This window comes from Erpetoichthys calabaricus, chromosome 16 (genome assembly GCF_900747795.2).
Source record: "Erpetoichthys calabaricus chromosome 16, fErpCal1.3, whole genome shotgun sequence".
Classification (NCBI taxonomy): Eukaryota; Metazoa; Chordata; class Cladistia; order Polypteriformes; family Polypteridae; genus Erpetoichthys; species Erpetoichthys calabaricus.
This window is the reverse complement of record NC_041409.2, coordinates 41,357,649-41,369,684: the sequence shown is the minus strand read 5'-3', so window position 1 is coordinate 41,369,684 and position 12,036 is coordinate 41,357,649. Positions and strand designations below refer to the sequence as shown.

At 38.8% G+C, this 12,036-nt stretch overlaps 1 protein-coding gene across 1 annotated transcript in view; it reads left to right on the top strand.

The window, feature by feature from the left end:
- The window catches only part of ttbk2a (tau tubulin kinase 2a), a 325,367-nt gene that overhangs the window by 157,677 nt on the left and 155,654 nt on the right, over window positions 1-12,036 (top strand). Inside the window, exon 4 of the mRNA XM_051920065.1 lies at window positions 3,479-3,552. Coding sequence (XP_051776025.1) covers window positions 3,479-3,552 — 74 coding nt within the window. The remainder of the gene's footprint in view (window positions 1-3,478; window positions 3,553-12,036) is intronic.

Sequence of the window (12,036 nt, the reverse complement as noted above, 5' to 3'; positions counted from 1 at the left end):
ATAAGATGGAGGGTTTACATCTAATAAGATGTACCGACCTCTTCATGTTAAGTATTGGACTTGGGAATTGTTTGGACCTTCTGCCCGTTAAGCACGGAAAGGCAACGTCCACATTTCTCAGAATAATTTTTCTCTTAAATCACAGGCACATTGTGCAAGGTTGTCAAGCAGGTACTTTGCCCCGAAACCACTACAGTAGTACTCGATGTATCTTTACTTCTTAAATGTTAATTTTTGACTGTTTAATAATTTATACACTTCTTATATCTTCTTCAGATTCATTTATCAAAATGTTTTACTACTTAATTAATATTTATATAATTTCTATGGTATTGTGAATGCTCTTTATTTGTTCAAAAATGATATTGGTAATTAATAAACTTATTTTATAAATACTACATTTTAGTTTTTTTTCCCTCACACCTAGTGAGTGAAGCCACTGGGTAATCAGCTAGTGTGTGTGTATATATATATATATATATATATATATATATATATATACACACATATATATATATATATACATATATATATATATATATATACATATATATATATATATATATACACACATCTTCTGTACTAATAAAAGGCAAAGCCCTCACTGACTCACTCATCACTAATTGTCCAACTTCCCGTGTAGGTAGAAGGCTGAAATTTGGCAGGCTCATTCCTTACATCTTACTTACAAAAGTTAAGCAGGTTTGATTTCGAAATTCTACGCGTAACAGTCATAATGGTCGACAACGTCCGCCATATTAAACTTTCTTATTTATGGCCCCATCTTCACATAATTTGGTAGGCGGCTTCCCTGCGCTAACCGAAACTGATGTACGTTCTTATTTCGGGGGTATGACGCCACTGTTGGCCGGCATATTGAAGTTTCCAACGGTCTTTGTTACTTATGGGCCCATCTTCAAGAAATTTGGTATGCGGGTTCCCAACGCTAACTGAATCCTACTTAAGTACAAATATACGTCCATAGCCTGCAGTTCGGTCGCCGTGTGAGGCGGCGTTGGGTCCCCCATCCCCACGCCTCCCACGTAGTTGGCTGCCTGCCTATATAAGGCCGTCCGTCGCTCCAGTCTCTTCATTCCCTTTCTTGCTTCGCCACGGTATTCATGTCTCCATGCTGATAACTACAGCCTTTTTATTTAATCCACGGCTTCTCCGCTGTTTTATTGTTCGTTTATTACGATTATAGTTATTGTGTAGGTATTTTAGACTTAGTTTACCTTGTTCAGGTACCCATTTCCTTTTTCGTTCCAACCGTACCCCCATTAACATGTCTATCGAGGTGATCACCATCGATCAAAGAACTGTCACTTACCGAGTGGTTTCCATGCCCGGAGATGGCGTCTGCCTTTTCCATTCTCTGTTGCATATTGCACGGCCATATCAGGCTCACTCTTGATATCCGGAGGAAGATTGTGTCTTATGTATTGAATGACTGGGACAGGTTTAAGGTGTGGACTGATGATGGTACAGGAGATAATTATACTACACAGGAGCACTATAAGAGTGAAATGCTTAAGCCCTTCACCTATGGTTCTGCATGTGAGTTGATGGCTGCCGCTGAATTGTTCAGTTGTCGCTTTCAAGTGTACCGAAATGGCCAAATACTTTACACCTTTGGACAACCGCCAATGCCTCTTAAACATCTTAGATTCACAGGTGATGATTTTAGTAGTGGACACTTTGATGTTTATGAATGTTTAAACTCTCAAAAGCTGGATGCGAAGTTATTGATGAAGCCCATTTCAATTCAAGCGCCTCCAATTTCCAGTAAGGCTCTGCTTCGCAATGACAATTAATAAGTCTCAGGGGCAGACCCTACAAAAGGTTGCCATTGATTTGAGGCAAGATTGCTTTTCACATGGCCAACTATACATTGCTTGCTCAAGAGTAAGCTCAGCGCACAACTTGGTCATATTACAACCGGAGGGCCGAACTGACAACGTGGTATAGAAAGAGATCCTTAACAAATAATTATTGTTAAATTTAGAATCATGCAGGAGAAAATTGCCTGTAGGCTGAAAGTCTTGTACTCTTTTTCAGCAATTTAACTTCATAATTTCTGGGGTTCAGAGTTGGTTGAAAAGCACTAGAATTTTTAAATGATAATGTAAAAGCTGATCTGTCTACTTGTAATGTCTCCTTGACTGTACATGTGATAACATAGCAAACATCTTTTTTTTCAGCCTAGCTAAATGTCAAAAGGCACACTCTTCTGCTGTTTTGTTCAGCTTTGCCTTATTCAGATCTCACATTCAACTTCTTTCACTGCAGTTAGTGTATGACTTGATTATTGAAAAGGCCTTTAGTATAAGTAGCATCTGCCTTTATATGATTTAGTACTTTGATTGTATTTACCAGTGTCTTTTCCATACATCTAGTGAAAAAAATTCAGCTTTGAAGTAGACCTAAAATTACTTAAATTAGGAATGACTGAATTATCCTTGCTGACTGTTTTTAGGATGACAAGAATGATCCAAATTATCTGTGACATTTTTCTTTAGCTACGGTGTAGCTAAACAAAAAAAAAATTAAAACAGTTAAATGTTTGAAACAGATGAAAATAAGCAGTACGACGTGGTAATTATCTGTTGTAAAAGAGGATATGGACACGTAAGCTGGCATCCATTCAGGTTTGTTTAGTGGTTCCTTTCCCAGCTGGGAAGCCATCATAGTGGAAGGACAGGTTGCCATTTGTTCTGCAAACAAACTGGGTGGCAGAGTCCTGTTTGGACACTCACAAAGCTGAATGGCAGTTGTAATTCTGGTGGGCATCTTTGCTGGAGTCCTCAGCTACCGCTAGAGGGAGTTGTTAGGGGAGGCTCCCCTGTCAGGAAGAGCTTCTGCCTGGCCAGTAAGTTCATCTAGGTAGCAGTCTTGTTGCACTGGATGTAGTCCTAGGTTCAGGTTGAAAAGGAACCACTCCACCTCATGCAGGTAAGTCTGATTAAGGAGTGGAGTTGAGCAAATCTCACCCAGGAGGAGTGGACAAGGAAAGAGAAATTAAGGAAACTCAAAAAGTAAAGAGATGCTGTTTTTTTTTATTCTGGAAGGAGAAGAACTTGTAAGAAGGCATTTTCTAGAAATTAAATATTTTACATGAACTGGGGACTCATGTTTTGGCAGTTGTGTCTGAGGTTTGGGGATCAGTGATGTTCCCTACAGGACATACTGTTTATTATGCTAGTGTCTTGTAGGAATGTATTCATCTTAATAAAACTAGTGACCCTCCACAAGTTTCCCTCGACATTAATGTTGTACTTGGAAGCAGCTTTGTAATACAACAGTCATTCAAACAATTAAAAGAACTCCACGTTATTTGGGGGTTTAATGCCATAATCTTTAGGTAAGAATTTTTACCACCTAATACTAATTGATATTTTTAGTCATTTCAATGTGTTCAAAACTTTTTTTTTTTTTTTTTTTATAGCAATTGTACTTATATTCTTGATTTTGCTTGCAGGAAAGGACCATGTGTGCAGATTTATTGGATGTGGACGCAATGACAGATTCAATTATGTTGTCATGGAGCTTCAGGTAAACTAAGGCATGCGTCTCATAACTTCAATTTTTTATTTTTTTTAATGTAACTTGGACTTTTGAACTCTTTGAATTTAAGGAATAAGTTTGGTAAGTCTGAAGACCATGCCAAATTAAACACATTTCCCAGAGATTTTCAGTTGTAGCCTTCATTTACATAACCTTAGTGAGCCGTGAAGGACTGTCACATGGTCTGACATGCACAGCGTCTCACTTGTACTAGTCCATGACTTGCCCCTGAAACATGTTTACTTTTGTCTTTAGCCATAATGGTGGGCTGTGTGTACCTGAGAGATAACCATAAGTGAATTCTCATCCAGATGTATAGTACTTGTATTTCAATTTCAATGTGTTTTGGACCGCGCTAACAGAAAAGAAGCTCATCTATCTGATGTCTTGTGTTTTACGTACCACAAAAGAAAGGAAAAAGGAAATAAAAGGCAGAGATTGTAGCTGAACTCTCCATTCCTGATAACCCTTCATATAACACCAGCTCTGTCATTGTTTTTGAGAAAACCTTTTTTTTTGGGGTTGTGCTATTTAAAAAGTCTGGCTGTGCTTTTCTCCTTCCACAGCAATCCTGTTACCCCAGGAGCACCGTTTCTTTTAGCTGATTTCATGACTGCTGCAGTTACTGTTGCCATTCTGTGAGTGGTTTGAGCCCTTAGAGTAAGAATTTCCACAAGATTTACATAAATATGTTGCTATTTTGTATCAGTGATGTGCCTAAATATGAGGAGGTAGAGAGGCAGTGTTGTTTTAAACAGCTTCAGACATGTATGTTTTGTGCCATTTTACTTGATTTGCAATAGAACTCAATCCACTGTGGTCACTGTATACATGCAACTGGACAGGAACATATCTTTACCTCAGATAGAATTGTGCAAAGCATCTTATGAATGAGTTTTTAGCAGCCAGTTTCATTTTTGATTTGTGCCCTCCCCCACCATAACCTGTCATCTATGGGGGAGGAGCAAAAGCTTTAGTTTCATCAATAATTTCAAACTACGGTTTTCAACGGATCGCAATGTTTTAGGGGCCCCTGATACTGAAAACGTCAATATATCGATGATGGGTGTGTGTGTGTGCCTGTGGGTGTTTGAGTATGGTGAAAAGGAAAAACATTGGACTTGGTGGTTGCTGTGCCAAATAATATCATTGCTATTATTTTAATCAGTAATATTTGTTAGAAAGTGGGTACATCATAATTGAAGAGCAATTCATCATCCTAAAATGCTTTTACTGTATATTTTGTTTTTAGTGGTTATATTAGTGTGCACAACTCTAAGACAGGGAAAAATTAGCAGATAAAACACATTATTCCCATTTTTTCTTGGGATGACATTTGTGACTGTTTAGCTCAAAAATGTATGCTGATATTTTGAACTACAGTGGGGCAAAAAAGTATTTAGTCAGCCACCAATTGTGCAAGTTCTCCCACTTAAAAAGATGAGAGAGGCCTGTAATTTTCATCATAGTTATACCTCAACTATGAGAGACAGAAATGAGAAAAATAAAACCAGAAAATCACATTGTCTGATTTTTGAAGAATTTATTTGCAAATTATGGTGGAGAAAAAGTATTTGGTCACCTACAAACAAGCAAGATTTCTGGCTCTCACAGACCTATAACTTCTTCTGTAAGAGGCGTCTCTGTCCTCCACTCGTTACCTGTATTAATGGCACCTGTTTGAACTCGTTATCAATATAAAAGACACCTGTCCACAACCTCAAACAGTCAGACTCCAAACTCCACTATGGCCAAGACCAAAGAGCTGTCAAAGGACACCAGAAACAAAATTGTAGACCTGCACCAGGCTGGGAAGACTGAATCTGCAATAGGTAAGCAGCTTGGTGTGAAGAAATCAAATGAGGGAGCAATTATTAGAAAATGAAAGACATACAAGACCACTGATAATCTCCCTCGATCTGGGGCTCCACGCAAGGTCTCACCCCATGGGGTCAAAATGATCACAAGAACGGTGAGCAAAAATCCCAGAACCACACGGGGGGACCTAGTGAATGACCTGCAGAGAGCTGGGACCAAAGTAACAACGGCTACCATCAGTAACACACTACGCCGCCAGGGACTCAAATCCTGCAGTGCCAGACGTGTCCCCCTGCTTAAGCTAGTACATGTGCAGGCCCGTCTGAAGTTTGCTAGAGAGCATTTGGATGATCCAGAAGAGGATTGGGAGAATGTCATATGGTCAGATGAAACCAAAATAGAACTTTTTGGTAAAAACTCTACTCGTTGTGTTTGGAGGAGAAAGAACACCATACCTACTGTAAAGCATGGGGGTGGAAACATCATGCTTTGGGGCTGTTTTTCTGCAAAGGGACCAGGACGACTGATCCGTGTAAAGGAAAGAATGAATGGGGCCATGTATCGTCAGATTTTGAGTGAAAACCTCCTTCCATCAGCAAGGGCATTGAAGATGAAATGTGGCTGGGTCTTTCAGCATGACAGTGATCCCAAACACACCGCCCGGGTAATGAAGGAGTGGCTTCGTAAGAAGCATTTCAAGGTCCTGGAGTGGCCTAGCCAGTCTCCAGATCTCAACCCCATAGAAAATCTTTGGAGGGAGTTGAAAGTCCGTGTTGCCCAGCGACAGCCCCAAAACATCACTGCACTAGAGGAGATCTGCATGGAGGAATGGGCCAAAATACCAGCAACAGTGTGTGAAAACCTTGTGAAGACTTACAGAAAACGTTTGACCTCTGTCATTGCCAACAAAGGGTATATAACAAAGTATTGAGATGAACTTTTGTTATTGACCAAATACTTTTTCTCCACCATAATTTGCAAATAAATTCTTCAAAAATCAGACAATGTGATTTTCTGGATTTTTTTTCTCATTTTGTCTCTCATAGTTGAGGTATACCTATGATGAAAATTACAGGCCTCTCTCATCGTTTTAAGTGGGAGAACTTGCACAATTGGTGGCTGACTAAATGCTCTTTTGCCCCACTGTATGTTATTTTTAGAGCTGTTTTGCCATCTGCTCATGCTGTGAAATAAAATAAGGACACAAGTCCTAAACAATATCTTCAGTATGTAATCATGTGGCGAGTTGTCATTATTACTGTTTGCATTTTGTTCTTAAACATACTCAAGAAAAACTCTTTAATTATTTTATGAATATGTTTCGTCTATAGGCACAGGAAATTGAAATATAATGATTCACTGTATAAATTAAAATCCGGGGCTCTATACAATGTGCAGGTAAATAGTTTGCTATGTGATCAAGGAGTATTCTTGGTTAACTTACCTTTAGTAAGGTATAGATCTCCATCTTGAACTTTTCATTTAACCCCCACCCTCCATTTTTTGTCATTGTAATGTTAGTGAGGTCAGGTGCCTCCTTGCTATGTCCATCCCTCTTGGCCATCTGTGCTAAACATGCTGTTGCAGTTTAGTTGACCACCTTGGGGTTATTTCAGAATAAAAGGTGATGGAAGGCCTTATTTGTTTATAGTTCAGTTTAAATGCATTTTATGCAAGTGCCATACTTAGTTATTATGGCTGCAGCCTAGGTCAACGTTACTGAAATAAACTTCAAAGATGAGGATGATGTTACAAATCCCAGCCAAGTAAATGTTGGGGTGCCAAGCTAGTCGTCCCATGTTTACTTCTATGTGTCTTACTGAAAAATGCAAACACCTGATGGCACAGAGGCAACAAATTAAACAAAACAAAAAAGCCACAGTCAGACTTAGTATTAGGTTTTTGCAGTGTTACAGGAGCTCCATCTGTGTTGTGCCCTTTTCACACAGCGACATGCTTCCTTCTGCCAATAAATAGTCAAGAAACTCGAAGGGGCAAAGTTAGGTGCCCTCACTGGGTGTCTTTTCGGTGCTGTGGTTGGAATAGGAGAGGATATGATTAGTGGTAGTGCCCCAGAAGCCTTATTTTAGGAGTGTACTATAGACACTCCAATGCAGATGGTCAATTAATTGGACATCTTTTTAATAATATTAAAAAGCCAGCTTTACAGGAGGTATCATGGGGGACTTTAACTACACAAATATTAACTGGGCTAACCTTGCAAATATTAGAGTACAAGAGCTGGAATTTTTAGAAGTAATCAGTGGCTGTTTTTTAACACAGCATATTAAAGTACCAACAAGGGAGGAAGCTTGTCAAGCTCCAGTATTTTGAAATAACCAGGATAGAATTGAGGATGTAGAAGTATTGGAACTGCTAGGGTGAACTGACCATAATTTAATATTATTCTCAGTGTTTTGGAATAGAGAAGTTGCAAAGGCCAAAACTGTTAAGTTTAACAGTAGGGCAAATTTTGAACAGCTGTGACAAAGTCTAAAGGAAGACAGACTGAGATATACTTTTAAGTGTGGAGACAGTCGAGGAGCAGTGGAACAGGTTTAAAAATGTTTTACATGTAATGAAGGACAGGTACATCCTGAAATGTGTAATTAGTAAGTAAGTGAAAAGATAATAAAGGAGATGCTTAATGCTGATAAGACTAATAACTCCAGTACAAATCGTAAAGTGTATGAGAGCATGATAGCAGCCATTAAGAAGGATATTCGGAACGCTAATAGACAGTTAGAGAGGAATATAGCAAATAAGGTGAAAGACAACCCAAAGAGATTTTTTCAGTATTCTAGTATAAAAAGAACAGACAAGGAGGAGGTAAAGTGTACCAGGAATAGTTAAAGGGAATTAAAAAATACAGACTACAAAAATTACAAATTCTCTAATCTTGCATTTTTCTGTAGACTTTACATGTGAGGAATTGGATAACGCCCCAGCGGTAACAGGGACTACTAAGGGCGGTTCTGAGTGGACAAACTGGTGAGGAAGGCAGGCTCTATTGTAGACAAGGAGCTGGACAGTTTGATAAGGCTCCTGTCAATCATGGAGAATCCACTGCATCCACTAAACAGTATCATCTCCAGACAGAGGAGCAGCTTCAGCGACAGACTGCTGTCACTTTTCTGCTCCACTGACAGACTGAGGAGATCGTTCCTCCCCCACACTATGAGACTCTTCAGTACCACCCGGGGGGGGGGTAAACGTTAACATTATTCAAAGTTATTGTCTGTCTGTATACCTGCATTGTTATCAGTCTTTAATTTAATATTTTCTTTATCAGTATACTGCTGTTGGAGTATGTGAATTTCCCTTGAGATTAATAAAGTATCTATCTATCTATCTATCTATCTATCTATCTATCTATCTATCTATCTATCTATCTATCTATCTATCTATCTATCTATCTATCTATCTATCTATCTATCGTGTGAAAAACTATTTGCCCCCTTCCTGATTTCTTATTCTTTTGCATGTTTGTCACACAAAATGTTTCTGATCATCAAACACATTTAACCATTAGTCAAATATAACACAAGTAAACACAAACTGCAGTTTGTAAATGGTGGTTTTTATTATTTAGGGAGAAAAAAAAATCCAAACCTACATGGCCCTGTGTGAAAAAGTAATTGCCCCCTGAACCTAATAACTGGTTGGGCCACCCTTAGCAGCAATAACTGCAATCAAGCGTTTGCGATAACTTGCAATGAGTCTTTTACAGCGCTCTGGAGGAATTTTGGCCCACTCATCTTTGCAAAATTGTTGTAATTCAGCTTTATTTGATGGTTTTCTAGCATGAACCGCCTTTTTAAGGTCATGCCATAGCATCTCAATTGGATTCAGGTCAGGACTTTGACTAGGCCACTCCAAAGTCTTCAGTTTGTTTTTCTTCAGCCATTCAGAGGTGGATTTGCTGGTGTGTTTTGGGTCATTGTCCTGTTGCAGCACCCAAGATCGCTTCAGCTTGAGTTGACGAACAGATGGCCGGACATTCTCCTTCAGGATTTTTTGGTAGACAGTAGAATTCATGGTTCCATCTATCACAGCAAGCCTTCCAGGTCCTGAAGCAGCAAAACAACCCCAGACCATCACACTACCACCACCATATTTTACTGTTGGTATGATGTTCTTTTTCTGAAATGCTGTGTTCCTTTTACGCCAGATGTAACGGGACATTTGCCTTCCAAAAAGTTCAACTTTTGTCTCATCAGTCCACAAGGTATTTTCCCAAAAGTCTTGGCAATGATTGAGATGTTTCTTAGCAAAATTGAGACGAGCCCTAATGTTCTTTTTGCTTAACAGTGGTTTGCGTCTTGGAAATCTGCCATGCAGGCCATTTTTGCCCAGTCTCTTTCTTATGGTGGAGTCGTGAACACTGACCTTAATTGAGGCAAGTGAGGCCTGCAGTTCTTTAGACGTTGTCCTGGGGTCTTTTGTGACCTCTTGGATGAGTCGTCTCTGCGCTCTTGGGTTAATTTTGGTCGGCCGGCCACTCCTGGGAAGGTTCACCACTGTTCCATGTTCTTGCCATTTGTGGATAATGGCTCTCACTGTGGTTCGCTGGAGTCCCAAAGCTTTAGAAATGGCTTTATAACCTTTACCAGACTGATAGATCTCAATTACTTCTGTTCTCATTTGTTCCTGAATTTCTTTGGATCTTGGCATGATGTCTAGCTTTTGAGGTGCTTTTGGTCTACTTCTCTGTGTCAGGCAGCTCCTATTTAAGTGATTTCTTGATTGAAACAGGTGTGGCAGTAATCAGGCCTGGGGGTGGCTACGGAAATTGAACTCAGGTGTGATACACCACAGTTAGGTTATTTTTTAACAAGGGGGCAATTACTTTTTCACACAGGGCCATGTAGGTTTGGATTTTTTTTCTCCCTAAATAATAAAAACCATCATTTAAAAACTGCATTTTGTGTTTACTTGTGTTATATTTGACTAATGGTTAAATGTGTTTGATGATCAGAAACATTTTGTGTGACAAACATGCAAAAGAATAAGAAATCAGGAAGGGGGCAAATAGTTTTTCACACCACTCTATCTATCTATCTATCTATCTATCTATCTATCTATCTATCTATCTATCTATCTATCTATCTATCTATCTATCTATCTATCTATCTATCTATCTATCTATCTATCTGGGAATTGTAGAGGGAGAAGTACTACCTAGATTCAATTTCAAATGTCCTTTTCAGATTAACAGTTTATTTGATTAACAGTGTATTTAATCTAATCTAAATAAGATGAAATGAAACAAATCACCAGGACCAGATAATATTTATCCTTGAGTACTTAAGGAGTTTATTGAGTACAAATATAAATCCTTCAGGCATATTTTTAGGAAGTCACTGTGCACTGAGGAAATTAAGGTTAGGGGTAGGCTTAGGGGTATGGTCAAAGTGGAGCATATGATATTGTTTATCTTAACTTTCAGAAACCATTTGATTAGGTTCCACTTGAGAGGGTACAGGCTACATAAAAGACATAGCAGGAAATGAAGAATTCCAGAGAAGAGCAACTAGGCTGATTCCAGGGCTACAGAGGATGAATTATGAGGAAAGATTCAAAGAGCTGAGCTTTCTTAAAAGAGATTAGGAGGCATGACTGAAGTGTTCAAAATGATGAAAAAAAATTTGTTCAGTGGATCGAGGCTGTTACTTTAGTTCAGCAAGAGCACAGGGATGCAGTTTAAAACTTGATAAGGTTAAATTTCACAGAAACAGTGGCAATTTTTTTCCTAACACTGAGAACATAGATACTTGGAATAAGTTATTCTATGGTTTTAATGTTCTGAGCTTAGGAAGAAATGGCCAAGTTGTGAATCTGTTTAGCACTGGTTGCCCTCCAAAAACTATTATCTTAAGTGAGAAAGGCATTTGGCAGATAAGCCAACAAGGGACTTTTCTGCAGTGAAAGCTTTTGTCATCATAGGTAAGACATTGTTGCAAAAGTTATTAAATCTCATGATTTAATAAGAAATGGTCATATGCCTTGTCGAGTGTGTATAACATCCCCTGTAATCATCAGAACACCAACCTGACTATGAAGTGTGATGATGGTAAGGTTTACCTTATTTTAATCTTTTTCTGTATTAGACATGAAAGATCTGTGAGGATAAAATGCAAAGTACATCGAGTAACATGCGCACAAATTCTGTTCTGATCTATAAAATAACTGGGACCCAGAAGAACATTAATCTTACAGTAGGATAGCCATCTAAAAATATTTAAAATTAAAAAAAAAAACTGTTTCAGTGGAGATAATATGGATGTACAGCAGGAAACCACAGCCATTGCAAATGGTCAGGATGAGAGTAATCAGGACTATAAATGTGGATTTTACTTATCTCATCTCTTTAAGATCATGGCACTTATTCTGCTCCTAGACTTTCCCAGTCACACTGTTATTCACCATTAGTCAGTTTTAAAGTTAGCCTCTAACATCTTAATGTAAAGACTTTGGGTTTCTGTTTTCAAGCATGTTTATATTAGATAGATATAAAGGACTTGGAGCATTGTCAAATCAGAGAGAGGAATGGTGGGGCAATTATTAGCACTGCTGCCTCATAGCTCTGGTCACATTTTTGGCCACAATAATTGGTCCGATATCGTCAGCCACTTCCCTAGCCTTCGGGGACAC